Here is a 21,900-nt window from a genome sequence, read left to right as displayed (position 1 = left end):
TCAAACCTCTTCTACTGCCACCAAGCAGTGACACACTCCTCCTTCCCTCTGATTATTAAACACCTGTAGGAGGACGCTTTCAGTTATTTTTCCAAAATTTACAAAAACTCACTACAGATCAGTGGGTGTTAGATATTATCCAGCATGGTTATTGTCTGGAGCGCAGTTCCACTCCTCCAAACATTCCCTTTGCACTCACAAACTTTCACAAAACCATCTTGCTCTCCTCAAACAGGAAGTGCAGCCTTATTGGCAAAAAGAGCAACAGAACCAGTTCCTCTATAACCCCTTCGCTGACAAGCCTTTTTTTTTTATATTTGGGGCAGTTCGCGCTTAGGCCCTCATAACTTTTTGTTCACATAAGCTACCCACGCCAAATTTGCGTCCATTTTTTCCAACATCCTAGGGATTCTAAAGGTACCCAGACTTTGTGGGTTCCCCTGAGGGAGACCAAGAAATTAGCCAAAATACAGTGATAATTTAGTTTTTTTCAAAACAAATGGGGAAAAAGGGCTGCAGAAGGCAGCTCCAATTTTTTCCACTGAAAATGGCACCAACAAAGGGTTTGATCACCATCTTCCCAGCTTTCAGGAACAGGCAGACTTGAATTGGAAAACCCAATTTTTCAATACAATTTTGGCATTTTACTGGGACATACCCCATTTTTACTATTTTTTTGTGCTTTCAGCCTCCTTCCAGTTAGTGAACAAAATGGGTGAGAAACCAATGCTGGATCCCAGACAGCTAAACATTTCTGGAAAGTAGACAAAATTCTGAATTCAGCAAGGGGTCATTTGTGTAGCTCCTACAAGTGTTTCCTACAGAAAATAACAGCTGAAATAAAGAAATATTGAAATTGAGGTGAAAAAAACAGCCATTTTTCTCCACGTTTTACTCTGTAACTTTTTTCTGCGATGTCAGATTTTTTTAAAGCAATCTACCGATACATCAGCTGGACTCTTCTGGTTGCGGGGATATATAGGGCTTCTAGGCTCATCAAGAACTCTAGGTACCCAGAGCGAATAAATGAGCTACACCTTGCAATGGGTTTTTATTCTATACCGGGTATACAGCAATTTATTTGCTGAAATATAAAAAGTGAAAAATAGGAGGGGCACTTGAATTGGAAGTGTTGTCTATCTATCACAAATCTCACATATTTGCGATGTGCCAGATGTATGGGAATGGGAATATAGGCGTCTTTTAAATCCAGTGCCAATAAAAAGTCACCCTGTTACAGCAATGGGATCGCATCCAAACATGTGACCATGTGAAAGTGTTCTGATATGATGTAATGATTTAAAGACCTGATATCTAGGATAGGTCTTAAGGAGCCATCCTTTTTAGGTATGCAAAACTATAGTGAATATACCCTGGCTCCCTGATGTTATCTCCTTCTGTGCCCAGGACGTAATGGTTACGTCCTGAGGCACAGAGCCCAGAACACAACGTGGACACATCACATTTTTTCACAGAAAACAGAGCCTACCTGTGGATTTTGGCCTCTAGCTCACCCGGCACCTGGGGAAACCTAGCAAACCAGCGCATTTTTGAAAACTAGAAACCTAGGGGAATCCAAGATGGGGTGACTTGTGGGGCTCTGACCAGGTTCTGTTACCCAGAATCCTTTGCAAACCTCAAAATTTGGCCCAAAAAACACTTTTTCCTCTCATTCCCGATAAAAATGGTACCTCACTTGTGTGGGTAGGCCTAGCGCCCACGAAAGGAAATGGCCCAAAACACAACGTGGACACATCTGTTATCTGTGAAAAACTGTGGATTTTGGCCTCTAGATCAGCCGGCCCCCTCACCCCCCCACACCCCCCCCCCCCCCGAGGCCAAAATCCACAGGGTCGCTCCCCCTGCATGACATTGGAGCAAAAAAAAAAATCCCCGGTGCCTAGTTGTTGCTGCCCCCCTTGGGGGCAGATTGACCTAAAATCCGCCGATCTGCCCTGCTTGCAAGGGGGGCAGAAATGGTCTAAATACAATTTGCCCCCCAAAAATTAAAAACACACACACACACAAAAAAAATTGCCCTGGCGCCTAGAGGTTTCTGCCCTCCTGGGGGCAGAAATGGCCTAAAATAAACTCCCCCCCCCCCCCCCCCCCAAAACCCCCCGGGAAGCAACCCTCGCCTACGGGATCGCTCCCCTTACGTGGCGGCGCAAAAAAAAAAAGATGCCTAGTGGTTTCTGCCCCCCTGGGGGGCAGATTGACCTAAAATCGGCCAATCTGCCCCCAAAGCGGGTAGAAATGGCCTAAATACAATTTTCCCCTCCAGGGGAGCGACCCTTGCCTAAGGGGTCGCTCCCCATCTGTAAAACAACAACAACAAAAAAATCCCCGGTGCCTAGTGGTTTCTGCCCCCCAAAGGGGCAGAAATGGCCTCAAATAAATTTGCCCCCCAGGGGAACGACCCTTGCCTAAGGGGTCGCTCCCCTTGTGTGAAATTCACGAGAGAAAAAAATGACTCCCTGGTGTCTAGTGGTTTCTGTCCCCCTTTCATCAATTAGGTTTCACCATCAATTTTCAAAAGTCACATTAAAATCCACTTCAGATAGAGCCCTATCTAGGGGATATGCTCAACACACAGTTGGGAATAGCCTACCAAAATGCAGCAACAGTTCAAAACTTTCAAACACAGATTTCTTATTTTTCGTCCCAATTTCACAGTCACAGTAAAATCAGTCATGAAACTCCTAGGAATGATGGCTTCTTGCATTGTAATTCCTGCCTTCACATGCACCGATTGAAAGAGTGTCTTTCATGCCAATGGTCTCAGGTACTGGGTCGCTTAGATGATCTAGTGTTAGTAGACAGCCTCACCTTCCGCTCTCTGCAGTGGTGGAACAAAACCAACCTTTTAAAGGGGCGGCTATTTCAGGAATCTGTTCCACAGATCATTTAGGCAACAGACGCCTCTCAGAAAGGGCGGGGTGCTCAACTGTGGGCTTCATAGTCCAGGGTCTTTGGGATCACAGATATCAAACTCTAAACATTAACTGTCTGGAACTGTAGCTGTTCACTTAGTGCTCAAAGCCTTTCTACGTCCTCTCACCAACAAGGTAGTTCTTGTGCACACAGACAACATGACACTCATGTATTATGTTCAAGAATGGGGGCGGGGCATTCTTAATAACTGTCTCGCCTTGTACAGACAATTTGGCATCGGACCATCTGTCACAATATATACCTGTTAACGGAACACCTCCCAGGAACACACAACAATTTTGCAGACCTCCTCAGCAGGATGCGGCAGCAGGCTCACAAGTGTGAACTCCACCCCCAAGTCCTTCTACCCTACTTTCAAAAGTGGGGATTTCCGCACATAGACCTTTTCACAACAAGAGAAAATGCTAAATACCCAAACTTTGCATCCAGGTTTCCATACTCTCAGTACAAGGGCAATGCTCTGTGGATGAACTTGTCAGGGATATTTGCTTATGCTTTTCCACCTCTCCTTCTACATCTGGTTCGGAAACTCAGTCAGACTTCTCTCACACTCATTCTAGTGGCACCCTACATGGTTCACCACTTTATGAGACCTATCAGTAGTGCCACACGAGAAGTTTCCCCTCAGCCCAGTCCTTCACACTCAGAACCACAGTCAAATCAGACACCCAAATCCCAAGGAGTTGAATCTTGGCTCCTGAAGTCATAGAATTTGGTTATCTAAACCTACCTCAAGAATGTATGGATATTGTTAAGGAAGCAAGTAGGCCTATTATTAGAGCATGTTATGCAGCAACATGGAAACATTTTGTGCACTGTTCCATTGCTCAAAATTGGGACCCCTTCCAAGTATCAGTGTAGAATATCATTCTCTACTTTCTTCATTTACAGAAGGCAAACTTAGCAAACACTTCCATAAGGTTATACTTGGCAGCTGTAGCTGCTTACCGTCAGAACAGACAATATTCTACTCTTTCCAAAATTCCTGTTATTAGAGCCTTTAAGTAAAGGGCTTAAAAGAATAATACCACCAAGACTACCCCCAGTGCCTTCATGGAACCTTAATGTGGTCCTCACTAGTTTCTGTCGTGGAAATTGGCATTTTAGTTGCAATATCCTCCCTCAAACGTGTCAGTGAGCTCCAGGCAATAATCTTACAAGAACCCTTTTTCCAAAATACGCAAGTATAAAGTGGTTCTTCGTACGAATACAAACTTTTTACCAGAAATGGTATCTCAATTTAATCTTAATCAAATGATTGACTTGCTAGTCTTTTTTTCCCCTACCTGATTCAGTTTCTGAAAGAGGCCTACTCACATTAGATGTTAAAGGACCGCTTATGTTCTGTATTGATAGTACTAAAACCTTTAGGAAGTCAGAACAGCTTTTTATTGCCTTTTCTCTACCACAGAAAGGCAAGCCTGTTATTAAATCTACTATAGCAAGATGGATTGTCAAATGTATCCAAACTTGCAATGCAAAAGCCAAAACGCCATTACATATTTCCCCTAGAGCACACTCAACTCGTAAAAAGGGTGCATCTATTTTTAGGTAACTATATCCACACATGCAATCAAACGGAAAATGTTACTTACCTAGTAAGCTTCTGTTTGTGGCATGTAGTGCTCTAGATTCACATGTGCCCACCCACCTCCCCAGACAACTGTGGCTGTAGTAGTCTCTTCTACACATTTATACGCATGGACATTTCATTTACATTACCTTACACTACTCTCCATTCATAAACCGCCTGCAGGAAAACAATCTGATGATGGAGTCGATGCCATGCACATTACCAGCTGGAGGAGGAGTCATTGTATCTTGTAACTTGAAAGACTTTTCGAAGAAAAACAACTTGCAACTTTCCAGACCCAACACTAGATGGCAGTAATATGCAGAGCATGTGAATCTACAGCACTACATGCCACAAACAGATGCCTACTGGGTAAATAAGATTTTCCTTACACACTGCTTCATGAATTGGCTTTCCTGATGGATACTTCTACTTGCAAATTAATCACTGGTTGAATAATCCCAGGTGTCAGACTGTATCTGGAAACTTCAAAGCTCTTTGACACTAGTAGTGGGTGCTAGCTCTATGTCGGCACTGGAAGAGATGCCTGGTGAGGTGAATAAAGCAATAAAGCACCCAACCATTTGCAACAATGTTAGTTCCCTATTTTCTGTGTCTTTGATCCAGACCCACAGATCATTCTCTCTCAAAGTTTGGCATTTGCATTTTACCATGTACCAAGAGTAAATTAACGACAGTGCTAGGGTGTTACCCCGAGCATTAGGGCTTCAAGCTCTGTAGATGGGTGAAGAACAGGGACATTTGCAACCCTCTGTTGATTTAACTGTGGTGCCTGGGGTCGGACTATGGCTCGAAATCCTGAGAGTCCTGCCTCAGTGTGCATCCCAAGGCAATCAACGATAGGGAAGCAAAACTTTTCATGAGTTGGGACTGCAACAAGAAATGCAGATGCCGCTGCTGAGGCTGCTCAAGATCTCCACTCCTACACCCCTTGATCTGACAGAAGAAACACAAAAACACACAAGAAACATAGGGCTTCTTTCAAAGGTTAGTCACCCAAGGGGTCTCTGACTCCGGCAGAAGCTTCATCCTCTGAGACAGTTGGTTGTTTTTAAGCCTCCTGAACTGGCTCTGCTGATGGATTGGCCCTAGTGCCTTCCCATGAATCTGAAGCAGAACTTTCTCAGCCAGCGCAGTCTTTGGTGCCCATGTCAATTTATCCTGACTTCCCGCCCCAATAGTCAGGCCCTGTAGCATTTATTGCCATTTTCAGAATTTTTACAAGGGCAGTGACCCCCACCCCCACCCCATTGGCACCCCTGGGCTCGTGTTGACATACGCCATGCCTATGTAAATGCGCTTTATGCTGACTTTATCGCCTTTCAGCATTGACTTCAGTGCCTCCGGTAGTGGCAAGGTCCCTCTCTTCACATCACTCCGTTGAATATGCTGGTCTCTCATTGGCCAGTGGTCAAATGGAGCTCCCTTCGGGGTCTCTCCTTCCTGAGGTCACATCTTTCCACTCCATGCTAGAGAAAGCGGCAGAGGTTTTGGAATTGTCCTCGTCTTCATTTGAAACCAAGACTAATGTCCTCACCGAGGAACTTCAGGGCCCTGTTAAATCATCTGAATCACTACTCCCTCTTAATGGAGTCTTGCTGGACTTGGTCTTGTCAGTTTGGGAGAAGCCCATGTCTGCTCCATCTAAACAGATTGGTAGCAAGATGCTATTGCCCTGCTCTTTTAGACTTGCCCTTATTGTCCATCTATCCATCTCCAGAGAGCCTGGCGTTTCAAGCTGTTTGCTTCTTAGGTCAAGTCGACCATCCCATCCGCTCCGTCTGACAGGAAATCCAAACACATGGAGGTTTGGGGAATGAACATTTTTTTCAGCCAGCACTGACTTTTAAATCATTTAGTGCTACATACGTCTTAGCCAGATACACTCATGCCCTGTGGGACATGTCCCAGCTGACGGTCCTTCATGTTTGGATAACCTTAAAGCTCACTTCTCACAGATAATTCTGGATGGCCAGGATGCAGATCTTCTGTCTCCCATTGCCATGAATGGCTTCATACTTCTGGCTTTTCTTTCAATGGACAGGCCGCCCTCATGGACCTTCTGTTTGATAGTACCTGTTTATTTGGAGACAAATCAGACTTAGCGCTGGAAAGATTTAAGGCCAGCAGGGCTACGGCTATTTCTGTAGGCCTCCAACAGCAGCCTCAAAGGAATTGCAAGCAATTTTGCCATGCTTGAGGATTTTCTAGAGGCTTTATCTTTTGCCAGCAACAGTCCATTCAGTCTCAGCATCAGCCCCAGAATCCCTTTGCCAGGCAATCAATACAGGGGCAAAGGGAGAGGCAGGGGCTAAGGATCCCAAATCCTGCAATCTCCTTCTCCTGCTCCTACTCCTAGGTACCATCAGGAAAGCAGCAGCAGTAGTTTATTCCTACCAGAGCACTAGTAGCTGGTGGGATGCTGGACGTCCTTATTTACACGGGCCTGGAAGGAGATCACTTCGGACTAGTGGGTCTTACAGATAGTAGAAAGGGGTTATGTCCTACACAACTCTCCATTCTCAGCAGGAGGTAACAGGGCTGCTTCTCAAGGAAGCAGCGGAGTTAGTGCCAGAGCAGGAAATTAGGCAGGGATGCTATTTGTGATACTTCCTTGTACCCAAGAAGGATGGCAGTCTATGTACAATCCTCAGCTCCAATATCCTAAATATTTTTCTTAGAAAGGAAAAATTCAAGACCCTAGCTTAGGTCCTGTTGGCATTGGAAATGGAAGTCTGGATGGTGCACTCCATCTGCAGGGTAAACACATCATAATTGTGATGGCCAACAGTATAAGGCAATAAGAGGCCCCACCACATCATTCCTAAAAAACCTTGAAAAACCACCACTTGAGGTCGCAAGGAAATCTACCTCGATCTTAGAGTACCGCCACTAATTAGATTGGATGAAGAGGACTCTCCCATTAGTTGTGGCATGGTTCATCATCAGCGACCTCATCAGGACGGACTCATCCTCATTAAGAGGGAGTTCTTGATAAAAACTAACCAGACAAGACGGGATCCAGATAATCTAAAAAAATACCTTAAGGTAAACCCAGACTAATACCTTTTCATAACAGGTACCTAAAATTAAAAGGGGGGATTTTAAGCAGGTGCAATTACCCACCCAGCTATGTTAAGCCTACGTGTTTCTGCAGACATATATGGCAGTACTGGTCAGGAGCATTCATCGGGCCAAAGATGATCCCTATCTCTATTCCTTGCACTAAATAAGTAAGGATAAACGACAAAGTTGTCAAACCGTGGGTCCTAAATTGATAACCCAGCTAATCCTGAGCCCTAAAATAAGGATAATATATAGGCAATATTACATTATTGCAATTTATGAGATAGACTAGTGTTGGCACTCAGGCGATGGAATAAATGCAAGGTAATAATAAACTATTAACATGTGCAACATATATTTGTATCACTACACGGCAGACAAGAGAAACACTTGGGTAAGGTGAATATGTGCTTGAGTCTGATTGATTAGCTGCTTACGCTAACTCTGGGGAACTAAAGTTTCATGGTCTGGGATGAGGAGTTATCCTCTTTAGTCACACACTATAATATTATTAAACGGTAAAGTAAAGGAACTGCTGTTAAGGTTTCCACTTTTCTCTACAGAGAGAACAAAGGGAGTTTTATTGTTTATTTATGTGGCATGTGTATTTTTTAGTCATATGTATTATTTAACCATGCTGCCTCTCCGTATAAAGAAATTTCCTCTTTAAGTTCTTGACATTCCTACTAGATAGCTCATTATGATCAGAATAGGGCATGTGAATACACCATTATCACTCCCTTTAAGCCGGACATAGTAAATGTATGGAAAACAAACGGTATCTAGTCCAATACTAACATATCCTCAGTCACACAAAAATTAAGGTTTAAAACATACATACATACATACATCAGAGAAACTGTCCCTTAAACCACTTATGGCGACATAAGCAACTCCAATTCATGTGATTTCAGACATTCATTGCTGGCGTTCCCAGTATCATTGGTGGCTGTGGGAGCGCCCTCTGTCACACACATCCAGGGCACTCTCTCATTGGTAGCAGTAGGGGCATTCATTCACAAATGCTTATCTCAACCTCTTTAGTCCAATAGGCTCCATTCAGAAAAAAAAAAGGAAGAAAGAAAAATAACTTACTTCTTCAAGAGGTATACCACTGAGAAACCTAACTGGCCTCCATCATCCTAGAACCATGAGCCGTCAGTCCTGATTGTCTTGTACGTGCTAGATCAGCTGGTCATGCTTGCATGTTAGTAGTTGAGTGCTCCTCACTGGTGCCTCTGCAGTAGTAGGTTCAACATAGTTGAAGATCTGTGGTCGCCCAGAACACTGCAGTGGATGTCGCCTGGTAGGGGGACCGAGAGAACCTTCTCAGAGGAATGTCCTTTTGCCCTCCTCCAGCCATGGTCATGGTAGTGACTGATTCCTCCACTTTCAGGCATAAGACTCATCTGGATGAATTGAAGATGAAGGGGCCTCTGGTTTTCAGAATGGTGGGTGCTTCACATGAACCTACTAGAGTTATGAGTGATGCAACTGACTCTCAAAGCCTTCCTTCTCTCCATTTACGGCTGTTTTTTTCAGATGTTTATGTACAACATGCCTGTAATATGGTACACAAACAAGCAAGGGGAAGAAGGGGCTCAACTCCTTGGCCATGAGGCGTTGAGAACGTGGTCTTGAGTACACTGTCAAGGGATCTGGTTAACAGTCAGTCATGTTGCATGGTATATAAATGTAAGAGCCACCAGCTTGAGATTTGCTTTCACTTGCCGATCACGCATGGAGTCTTCTACCAGAGGTAATTCTGGATATCTTCACCTTGTGGGTCACTACTCAGTGGACTTGTTTGCTTCATCACAAATTCTCAGTTCCAGCAATTCAGCGCCCTTCTGTATCAGTTGAGGCTAGACTTGGGGTAACATAACAGTTGAATTGGAACTTTTTACTTCACTACACATTTCCCACCACACCCTTGATTCCTCGAGTTCTAAGGAAGGCTTGCTAAGACTGTGTGTACAAGTCATTCTTATCGCCCCAAATTGGCCGCAAAGGGTGAGGTATGCAGACTTTCATCTCTCCCTGTGCCCCCTTCTTCGTCTTCCTCGATGGATAGATCTCTCCTCTGTCAGAGGAGGGGATGGTCCTGTACCCCAATCTTCAGAGCCTCCAACTTCATACCTGGAGATTGAGCGGGGCACTTAGGCTCCTTTCAGCTGTTGCCTGAGGTAGTGGACGTCATCTTGTCTGCTTGCCGCCTTTCTACTAAATCTGTATATTCTGGGAGATGGAACATCTTTATCTTATGGTGCCTGGAGAACAATGTTGACCCCTTGCAGGCTTAGTTGTCAGCAGTCCCCCAGTTCACACATCCTCTGGCTCAAAGAGGATGTGCAGTGTCACTGACCAGGGTTACTTAGCAGCGTTGTCACTATTGTTTTGTCTCCCAGATCAACCTTCCATGTTCAAGTCCCCTGTTGTGATCAGTTTCTCAAGGGGTTATCTAATTTGTATTCCCAGCTCCTGTTGTTATGCCCCAGTGAAACCTAAATCTTGTTCTAACCTTCCTGATAAGGTCTCCATTTGAGCTCCTACATAGGTGTCAGGTGATGTTGTTTACTATGAAGACTGTCTTTTTGGTTGCTGTTACTTCGGCGAGGCAGGTCAGCTATAAAGCCTTGTGTTGTCAACTGCCAGTCACAAATGTCTTCCCTTACAAGCTGATTTTGCGGACTGGAGCTGATTTTTGTCCCAAGTTGGTTAATCGCTTCCACCTTGATCAATCCATCACCCTTCCATCTTTCTATCCCCTACCCCATCCCAGGAAGGATGAGATGTGGCTGCATTGTGCATCAAAATGTGATATGTCCCTGCCAAAAAGGATCCGGCTGAGGGATTCAGGGCTCAATCTACAAGGAATAAGTCCTCTGCTGTTGTGAGATGTTTTCCTATGATAGAGATCAGTGAGCTGGTAACATGGGAATCTCTGCACACGTTGACCGAGCACTACTGTTTTGATCTGGAGGTGTGTAGATACAGGCTCTTTGCTGCAAGATTTCCTCATCTGGCCATCCATCAGCCACCTCCTGGAGAGGTATTACTTCAAAAGCTATTCAACCGGTGAGGAATATGCGGCTGGAAGTATCCATCAGGAGAAACAGTTACTTACCTTTGTTAGCTGTCTTTCTGGTGAAAGCTCTGCCTACCTGCAGATTCCTCTCCTATACAGGCAAGGTACTAATAAGGTTCCAGATAGGTTTTTGCTCTGTACTGTGTCTATCTATTCAATGTCGCTCCATCTGTTCACCTCGAAGGCTGAAAAGAACACCGATAGAAACTCGCATCGTTGGGCCCGTCTGAGTGCTACAAGGCCTCGATGATGCCCCCAAGCGTCAAATCCGCTGCCAACATGAAGCCGGACTGCCTACCGTCCGATGTCCGTCATCATTCAACAGACGTTTCCGTCACCAAGATCATTACCAAAGTAACGTCTTCTCCAGGAATCAGGAGCTACCCAAATTGAGCGAGTATTTTCCGGCACAGATAGGCGCACTGATAGTGCAGAAGGAATCCTGATACGACCCTCAAGGGTGCGCCTTCACTGACCCCTGCAGGAGCTGCAGCTCAGGGGACTGGAGCACGATCCTGTCCGGGAGCCAGGGTCGGCTCACAAAGAGGCCAAGGAACTGTGCTGTCTGTGGCGCATACACTGATATCATGACTGTGTTAGTGAACGAGCTGCTGGCAGTTCAGCAAGGGATAATGGAGTGGCAGCCAAACGATGCTGCCTGCAGCGCATGCGCTGTACAGGACTGAGGTGGTGTCCGCGCAGGATTCACTGGGGACAAAAAAAGGGTGCGCCCTCGCTGTGGAGGCTCGTGAGCCTGGTTTTCCCATCAGTGCTGGTGAAAGGCACTTCTCAGTACATCATGATTGATGGTAAAACGACCAATGGCCGATGAATGTGCTGCTCAGCAGCAAACACTTGATGGAGGCTGACCATTGGCCCCAGCTCTGTAGTTTGCTTAAATCTTTCTGAACCCTGGTAGTAAATCCATCGCTCATCCTCCCAGTAGAAAGTTTGTAGAATAGAGCACTAAATGATTTCAGGTGGACCCTAGCGAGTCATATGACATCAACCCTCCTGAGAAATAGTAGGGCAGAAACCGTGGCATCGATCAGACGTAATATAAATGAAATAAACCGGTAAAAAGTTTAGTTGCTTGAAATGCTTTGATCAAGGGGATTGTTAAATGTGTTTTTGTTATCATTTGTTTTGTACTGGGGATTTTATTTCACATGTTATTTCAAAGTTTGCCCATTTTGGGGAGGCGTTTGAGAACTCCGCCACTCTGAACGTCATTCGTGTCTTGCCGTTCCTGACTCTTCCACAATTCACATTGGTGAACTTCAATTCAACTCCCTAGCGCCCCCCTCTGGCCCCACTTCTCTAGTCATCAGGCCGCAGTTGAAGGGCGTTCTCACCGTCCTTCCGGAGTCAGCCTCCGGGCCTCAGAACCATGTGCCCTTCTCTGCCAGTCAGTGGCACTCCGTGGAAAGCCGCAAAGCCATTGGTGCAAGTCATGGAGTTTGTGTTTTTAATTCTTATAGTTAGCCTTTTTCGTCTTTAGAATATTTACACTTCTTGTATGGCTGTTTGCCCTGCGTTTTGAAATAGATTTTTATAGTTGGAAATGTCAGTCTCTAATGAATGTGCGATAGGATGCTCGTCAGCTTTTCAGCATTTCAACCATATTGTTTCGAACCGTTTAATGGTGATTGAAATGTATGTGACCAATTAACCCGTGAGTAAGGAGCAGGCAGAGAACGGACCCGGCAGCCCTTATCTGCACTCAAATGAGACGAGTAAGTATTTGGATGCTAACCGTGGCTTTCTTGTTTGTTTCTTTACTTGCAGATTTTGTGCCTTGGTAAAGCGCCGTGACGAGGGAATGCCGGGCCGGAAGCCAGTGATTGTTCCTCCTTCTGAAGAGTACTGCACCCCTGAACATCGCAGAGTGCCCGAGAACACCGACCCGGACCTGGTGTTCCTCTGCCGACACGTGTATGACTTCAGGCTGGGGCGAGTCTTGAAGAACCCGCAGTAGAAAGTGCTCAGCTACAGAGATGCCAAGCGGCCCTCCGGTGCCGGCGTTCCGGGAGCAGGCTGACCACCGACGACTCCCCTGCATGTTCCCACAGCGTTGGGACGCAAAGCAGCACAAAGGGGCATAGGAGTCCCTCTGTCGAGAGACCAGGACGACCTCGTCGCATGGAACACATATTGTTTGAAGAACTCATCAGTTCTAAGCACAGCACTTCATAAAATGAGCATAAATTAAAATATATACCTATTAATAAATATATATTTATAAATACATATATATATATATGTATATAGATGTGTGTATATCTATATATATGTGTGTGTGCGCATTTGGGCACATACATTGGAAAAAAGCCAGTAAGTCAGGTCAGGAATCTTTCTTTGTGGAGAAGTTTGGAATAAACTTGAGGGATAGCCTAGGGCCTGTCATAGTCTAGCTAGGTTCTCACGCCTTAATCAAAAACAAGCCGCTCTCCCACATCTGTCAGGCAGTCCTGACACCGAATGGCTCCTGGCCTTTCTAATACCTGTATTGTTCCTTTGACATCAGTTTTCCATCACCATTTCCTTGAGTGCCTAGTGGCGGCTGCAGTTAGGACTTTCTTCGAGGAGCTGGGAGGGGTAACCCTTGAGAAGTGGAACTCAGTTTCTACAGGCGGGCCCAACTGAATCCGATGAGGGTTGGTCCTCCGATTTGGAGGTAAGACTCTACTGCAGAAACGAATTCTGCTTAATCTTCACAAGTACTGTACAGTGCCATTATGGGTCCTACAAGCTGTCATCTCGACACCACTGGGAAAATCCACTCGCTCCGCTGCCCAGAACTAGCGTAAAAGAGACCCAGTGAATTTGCTGTTTCATTCATTTCAGTGGGAGTCCACTGCTAGATTTTGCTCTTAGAGCACTAGACAGTTAGCAAGTCTGCCTTGTGGTGTTTACCCTACAGATCCTACACTGCCCAGTGAGGCTGCCTGGATCCATAATGCACAGTCCTGCTGTACGGAACAAATTCTAGGGCACCTTTAGTTTGTGATGTACCTCGTTAGTGTACGTCTCCAGATTTTCTAAATGCTACTGTACTCTGATGTTCTGGGTTTTCGGGCTTCCCCTCCCATCTCCAAATATCTTGTTTGTAAATTCTTAGAAAGCTACCATTGTAGTTAGATTAATTTTTTTGCACTCTGCTGTCTGTAGAGAAGGGACTCTTCAGGTTAGGCGAAGTTTCGAAATTCTTTGAACACAAATGTTTTTCGTTGGCATTGGTCCACCAACAAATTTGTGACATCACTGCGGAAGTAACAACATGGCCTCCTACTGCTCATTTTCAGATTTTGTTTAGAGCGTGCTCGCAAGGATAGTTTGTGGCACCTGACACGGACTGACCAATGAGAGGGTTGCATTGTTGGAAATGCTACCTGATTCCTATAGATACATGCCTTTTGCCTTATGTGTATAGATTCTAGAAATATGTAGGTTATCCTAACACAGAAATATTCAGTTCATGTAAAACAAAAAAAACAACCAAAGGACAGCATACCAGAGTCCAAGAAACTGAACACAAACTGGGATTCCACCTGTAGATTGCACTAATGTAAACTATGAAATCACACTGTATCAGTACTTTTACTTGCTGACAGCCGTGGCCGCTAATTTAATCTTAATATCTGCATTTTGAACTTTTCAGCTTCTGATGTGTTTTAATGAGATAAAAAGTTTCTGATTTGTTGGTACTTTCTGAAAAATGAAGCAGATGTATCTTATGTCAGCAAGTCGATTTGCATCCTGATGAAGAAGTCATGACTGGTTTTCTTCTTACGGTGTTGACATGGCCACCCAGAGCTGAAAGGGAAAGCACTCCAGCTAAATATCTACACAAGTGGTTGATTTGAGCTGAAAACATCTGCTGGGTATTTGACCAGGATTTATCCAGTGGCAGCTGTACAGTGATTTAGTTAAGCTAAAAACACCTGCTAGCTCTTGGCCTACTTTTAACAAAGTGTGACTGTCCGTGTCCTTACACTTTACCACAGCAATTCAAAGAAAGGTGTTCCATTGTTTTCAAGCTCTTAAGCTTAAAAAGAGTACAACCATGTGTCCTTCTCCCCTTACACTCAAACATAGCTGTCTTCTACCACTACCGGTATAGGGTGGGATTTGTGGTGCTTTTTGCACCCTACGCACACCACAGATTAAGGTCTTGCAGTGGCACCGTAAGGCATCTGCATCGGTCTACTTGCTATCCATACCAAAGAGGGCACTATTGGTAGAGGGCACACAGGACAACATGCAGTGTGTAGGAGAGACCAATCTAGTTTCACAATAAGTCGCACAACACCAAACAGGAGAGCCTTGAGCATCAGGACTCCCGCTAGGGTAACCAAGTGGAGACCAGATAGTATTAAACAGAAGATGCAGAGCTGTCGCCCGCCTCGCAGCAGGAGGTGGGTGGATTGGCCATTGGCATCTTGTTACCAAAGTCATTAGCTGCAGGCGGGCGTGTGATTTTAGGGAAATAAGAGTGTGGTCTGTCACTTACCAGCAGATGTTTTCGAAGGGGATGTGCCAGTAATTGAAGTCAATTCGTCCGTTTGATTGCTTTCTTCTTCACAAGGTTCTAATGGTTAAAATTGTTGTTCTTTAGACCTGGGTCATCCGCCTTTCTGTTGCTGAAAATGAATTTTAAACACCACTTTCAAGTGGATGTTCGGTCTCACTTTTTAAGTTATTTTCCCCACAGTATATTCATCAAGCTTTGTTACCAAGAAAGATATGTTGTTTCTTCTTTCACCTTGTGATTGTCTTGTTGCACTAATATAATTTTCCTTTCCATCAGTATTTAGGTGCATTCTCTTGATTTCTAATGCCAGGAGAAGCTAGTTCTTTATAGAGTCACAAATCCATGTCCTCATTCTAACGTGACGTAGAAGGCAACAGTGCTAAATAGGAGGGAATGGCACATGGCAGCAGATGACCCGGGCTGCGATATATACGTCCAGTGCTGCAGGTAGCCTCATTTTCGAGGTATTTTACTTCCAAAAATACAGACCTCCAAAATAAGGGAGGGATGGGGGCTTTTCTCCCTAACTGTATTTCTTCCTACTACTTTACAACAGGATTTACAAACGTTCTGACTTCCAAAAAGTGATTACAGTGAAACCTGTTACCAAAGATCACCACAAGCTATCATGGCCTGTTCTGTATGGTCTGAGGCTGCTATCCTTGCAAATATTTAGATTTCTGATGTGGGATCTTGTGCAAAAGACAAGCACTCGCTGATGGCCACATTCATGACTATGAGTGTGACCTGCCTTGGGTCTGCCTTGACCACTGCTCTTTCTTCCATGGTCAGTTACATTACCAGGCATCCTGGCAGCCCCACGAGTAACAACCTAGAAATGGTTTCTTAGTTCTGCTCTGGATTTCTGTTCCTGTGTTTGGCATTTCCTTGCAGTATCACCAATTGCCTGTGCTTCCAGCCACAGTATAACAATACACAAAACTAAGCAAAAAAAAATCTATATTTTAAGAGCTCTCCGAATTCTCATTCTAGATGTTTGTTACCTTTATACCCTGTGCAAAGTGAACCTGTAAAATGAATTTGTAATCCAGAAGCGAAGTGAAGTTTTGTCGCACTGATATTTACAGTTTAATAAACAATAATCCTCTTTTCTGTTCCCTTCTGCTAGCTCTCTAGTACCTGGCCTGCATTGCTTAAGGGGAAAGATCTGCTATCCGGTAGTTGTAATGATTGTAATCGGCCATTTAATTAAAAACATGTGGTATTATCTTGTTTAAATATCCTCAGCGTAGCCCCGTTTGGGCAATAGAAAATTTGGGAAGGGCTCATCTTGTCTTTTCGTTCAATTCAGAAATTTTCAACTTGTCTACAGACATTTGTTGGGGTAGTAGTGCTGCACTACAGGGCCAATAGGGTGGTATGTCTTTCTCGTAGGTGCAGTCTTGTAAAGTTATGTCAAATTGCAGTACTACTTTGTCAAAAACATTATATCATCACCATGCTGAGCACAGAACACCACATTGACCCTTCACTACTACAGAAACAAGAGATGGAATAATGTCCTGTGGGAGAAATTTAAAAGTCTTGACCACAATCATCATGCAGACATATTGACCTCTCCAAAAGGAAGTGTGCAACAAACTGAAAGGCACTATTAGGCCCTTCTTTAATACTGTGCGTCCATGATGGTCATAGGTTCAAATTAAATTAAGTAAATAGGGATTTCCAGTTAAAAGGTCTATAAAATGTGTGCTAGCGGTCTCTTGTATCTAGTGCAAACAATGCGACCTCAACATCTTGAAGAGAGGGATTCTTTAATTGTCCATACTTACGTGATGCCATTGTTCCAAAAGTGTATTCGGGGTTTGTTAGACCTTTTAGAGCTACAGCTTTTACCAGTAAGATCTGTAGAACTACTAGTCCCTATCAAGCACCATCTTAAAAAAAGCGTGTCAGACAGATTGGTAATAACTATTCGATATTAATCCATTTACGCTAGAAGTGTTCATATTCATTGAGTAGGGATTTAGTCTTTCTTGAGTCCCACTGTTTTAACCCATTGTGTCAATATTAATTACATTTGCAGCTGTATTAGTCTCATCTCCTAATCAGATTGGTGTAAGTGATGTTTGAATTTGTCAGAGCTGAAAGCTGTCTCCTGTAATTTATTCGGCAAAAAAATATTTATTGCACTGTCGTTGGCAATCATGAAAAGTATAATATATTGTGTAGTATGGTTCTAACACCGAGCACTGTGCAATTTCCTACTGACAAATTGAAATACTGGTACAAGTGTTCTTAAAACGGATAAATACAAATATCACTGATTATGTGATACCACCAGTACCCCAACACGTACCAGTGTAGCAGACACAGAACTATTTAAGTCACTTCGGCCCGGGTCTTCGATTCAGGCTGTTTACCAGCTCGGGCTAATAAGGGCCTTCGGATATCTTGGAAAGGAAGGGCTGACTTATGAGGCAATCCAGGATCTGTACCGAAAAGGCCAAACATGTGAAATCCTGAGCAAAGGGCAACTGAGATCTTTTTTTGCTGCAGTCTTTCAATGACAAGTTTCACTGTAATTCAAAATACAGATACCTAGACTTGTGTGTGTTTTGTGGTTTTTGCAAGGTTAACATAACCTGGGCAGCCTGGTACCTAATTCTGCTTTAGCTGCTGTAGAAGAAATGAAAGTAAAAATCCCCGTGCACCGTTTCGGGGTATCTCAGTTAACTCAAGGATATGCACCCTCTTTGGGAAAGGTGCGCTGAATCCACCACAGACAGAAGGAAACTCAATGATGTGAGCTTATAAGTGGACTGCGGTCCTTCTTTTGTATGAAGGAAGAATTAATATATTTTAGGGCGTGCTGTTGCCCCATTTCCGTAGGTAGGTACATTCCTACCCTTCCTGACAATAGCATCAGCGCCTGCCTGAAGTCAAGAGCATCCCGTTTAATAACCAAGTGACTACTTACGCTGTTAATTTAACAGCATGTAAATGGATTGAAATGTTACGTCTTATCAGTAATGAAAGTATTTCATGCTTTTTTTAATCTATTAGATATGGAGATATTTTTTGAAACTGAAGATGCAGTCGGTAGAATATAAATTTGAAAAGTTATACTTGTAAAATATATTTTAGTTGATGATTTTGTAAAATGCACTTTTTGTGTCTCTTCCCTGGTTTCCCAGATCTGTATTTCAATGTTTACAGATGGAATGAGAAAACATTCCCTATACCCTTATGTGAGAAAGATATATTAGAAGTAATTCTTAAAAACTCGATTAAAATGGTATTGATTTAGAAAACAAATGTTTACATGTGTCTTACATTTTTTATTGTATTCTAAGTAATTATATTTTTTTTACCAGAAAGAAAGCTCATTTATGTTCTTATTTTTTTCCTCTAATACTTTTAGGGCCTGATTCTCAAAAACAATTTGACACCTAAATTGAATTTACAAGTGTGCAATCGTGTTTTGATGTAACAAAATATAAATGTACACCCAAAAAGAGATCTACTAATATAAATGTATACTAATATGGTGAAATATTATGTATAATATAAGGAAGAAGTCTTGCTAATGGGGTGGTAATGGTGGGAATGCCTTTAAAAGTTGTTGAACGCCTTGTCACTTGCGAGTTTCTTAGTATTCACAAAGTTTCATTACGGTTGGCGATTTACTATTTTCAAGGGCAGTAGGAAATCTGTATCCCAAATAGAGGCGGGAATAAATCACCCCAGAGTTAACGGTGGAATATGGTACGTTGTTTCTCCATCTAGAGAAATATTTTACCTATAAAAAGGAAGTAGGGAGAAAGAGATTTTAAATTGTGAATTCAGTTTTGCAAAGTAGTTGTGTATTCCTAAAGGTACACCATTTACTTTAATCACTGCATTGTAATGCACATGTCTGCTGTAATGGGTGATTGTCAAGAGGCATTTAAACTTCTGTGTTGCTTGACGTATATGTGTCGGTAGGGCAGGGAACACACAAAGAATTCTATAATGTATTCAGACTCTTGTGGGTTATTTCAGAAATGTTATTTACCAGATCATCCAAGGTAGAACAGAGAATAGCCCTATTCAGGTGGAGAAAGATGGTGGTCAGATGTTAAATTACTCTCATACTTTGCACTAAGGAACTGCGATATTGAAAAGAGTGGGGGATGAACGATAAATGGCAGCCCCAGACTGTGTTCACTTTCTAGTTTAACAGCAAAACGTACGGGCCTATCCAAAGGAACGTTCGGCTATAATTTGTTTAGAGCCAAACATACCTTATTTGCCTTCCAATAATTCACAAAGGGATTCTAGCAGGCACAAATTCATTCACTGCCGTGGCCTTGTCTGCCACACATGTGGCAAAATCTAGAGTAGTACATTCTACACAAGGGTTGGGAAGTGGGCTTTCCAAAGAATTGCATTGGTAATTTGAGAAGGCCCACAATCACATGATTGTGGGCATTCCTGAATTCGATCCTATTTCTTCCCAAACTGGAACCCGTTGGTGATTTACTCCAGCCATGGGCTGAAGCAACTTCCATTCCAGGATGGGAAGGGCAATGAATCATCTCCAAAATAGCAGGGGAAGAGCTTTGTCAACAGGGAAAATGGTTTTCCCTGCAGAGTAAAAAACATAAATGTGCATTTGCACAGAATGCACCATTCTCCCTGCATGGCATGCTCCTTTTATTATAGATTTCTGCAAAGAGCAGACTAATTCACAGAATCAATGAGTATGTGAAGTAGTGCTTGAGTAGCACTACTTAAATTACTAAATATAAATACATTTCAGAATTGGCCTCAGAACATCTAAAATTGGAATAGCAAGTGTATTCCCAATTAGTTCAGATAGAAAGGACTGAGCCAATACTGCGGTTTTACTAACAGGGAGTTAGACGTTGTGAAGTTTTGTCAAAGGAGTACTACTTCACATACTCATAAACGCCTTTCTGAATTAGCCACAGCAGGGACAGCACCCTGAGGGACTTCATATGACATGACCAGTAGTATGCTTGGAATTCTGTGGCTGCAGAGCTGTCCAAGCATACTACTAGAAATGTTGGTGAATTCGAATAAACGTAAAAATATATTTAAATCTCGGACCATATTTCTTGAGTTTTTTTCTGAGGAAGGTCGTTGTGACTTTTAAGGGCATACAGCCTTGTAAGAGTGGTTTTAATCCACCAGCCAGCAGATGATCTTTGGTTGTTCAATGACATCTCTCTTTGTGGCCAGATAGAAAAGTAAAGCACCCCCTTGTTCCTAACAGATTGATTTGTCATTTTTCCCGGGACTCCCAAATAAGGCTGTATAGCAGACAATAATCTATGACAAATTTCTTTTTGGAAAATATTCTCATGGCATATGGGCAGATTTCGGTGATGTATGTATTGCTTGCAAACTTTCTCTACCTTTGGTCCTATCAGAAACGTAATTTGTTAAGCCAAGCGCCCTATGTTGAGGAGAAGAGAAACAGGAGTGTTAATAGTTACTGACAGCTGTGCTTAATTTGAGCTAGAGGTTGCAGATGACGTCCACCAGCACTGATTTCTGGGGACCAAATTTATTTTTCCTCATCACACTTTGACGCGGAAGTAGAGAGAGAAAAACACAAATGTTTGAAAAAAGAATGAAGAGAAAGACAAAAAACGAGTGACAATGGGAGAAAGTAGGGGCGAAAAAAGCCTCCAGTGAGTTTGAGGGCAGGGAGTGTCTGGATTAAAGATGCCTGAGGGGAAATCAAGAACGGGCAGTTGTGTTATTTGACGCCATGGCCTTCTTCAGTGCCAGTGAAAGCTTTTGAGCAAACGTTTAGGTCAATCAAGTATCATTTTACAAATTAAGCACTGGCTGACACTTTTGATCACTGGGCCACGTTTTTTAAGCCACTCACAAGAACGCGCTCATCAGACTCAACTCACAATTTTTTAGAAGAGGCCTTTGTCTTAATCTCCCACTTTTTTTTTTAACCCCAATAATCTTCAGCTGCTATACAGTTAGAGCTTACTGAGTTGTTTGGCCATCGTTTTTAGTGTAACGATCTTACAAATAGTTCAAGTGGACTGTCAGAATTCATATTTGCATCATTACATATTTGAGCGTGATACCATTGACTTTTATGTAGGCCTTACCCATTGATGTTTGTTAGAAATAAGTCTTGGATCCTTCTGTGAACAATTCTATATTATGCTAGCTCATTAGTCCAATTGTTAATGTAATTGTTCTCACCCTTGGACTTTTACAAAATAATCACGTTTGTATCATAGTAGAAACACATATGTTTTGAGCTTGCCCATAACTTTTACAATTACAGAAGTAAGTGGTGGTAAAACAACCATCGAAGATGATCAAACTTCAGAAAGGGAACCATCTTTAAATAGCTCCAACCCACTTAGTGTCATTATTAATGTTACAACTGCATAACTCTCAAACAGAATCAACAAGTATACATATTTATGTATAGTGCCTCAGGCCCTGTGATATGGTTGTGTTTTTAAGGCTGTGCATCTGAGCAAACGTTCCCCATGACGATTTGTGACATAATGTGGCTTCCACCGTGCAGGATTTGGCAAAGGCCATCTCATTGCAGCATGGTCCAAGTATTGTCTAATGAACTTGGTATTCTTGGCATTAGTCAGTTAAATAGTCTGTTGCTCTTTCAAACTGTCAGACTTCTTCAGTTTTCAAAGC

General features: G+C 43.1%; 1 protein-coding gene across 4 annotated transcripts in view; it reads left to right on the top strand.

Annotated features, from left to right (window-relative positions):
• BAHD1 (bromo adjacent homology domain containing 1) overlaps positions 1-18,516 on the top strand; it is a 486,847-nt gene extending 468,331 nt beyond the window's left edge. For all 4 annotated transcript variants that reach the window (XM_069208580.1, XM_069208584.1, XM_069208581.1 and 1 more), the window contains exon 7: positions 12,492-18,516. In XM_069208580.1, coding sequence (XP_069064681.1) covers positions 12,492-12,681 — 190 coding nt within the window. In that variant the 3' untranslated portion in view covers positions 12,682-18,516. The remainder of the gene's footprint in view (positions 1-12,491) is intronic.
• Positions 18,517-21,900: the final 3,384 nt, after the last annotated feature.

Source organism: Pleurodeles waltl, chromosome 9 (assembly GCF_031143425.1).
Source record: "Pleurodeles waltl isolate 20211129_DDA chromosome 9, aPleWal1.hap1.20221129, whole genome shotgun sequence".
Classification (NCBI taxonomy): Eukaryota; Metazoa; Chordata; class Amphibia; order Caudata; family Salamandridae; genus Pleurodeles; species Pleurodeles waltl.
This window is presented reverse-complemented; position numbering and strand designations above follow the sequence as displayed.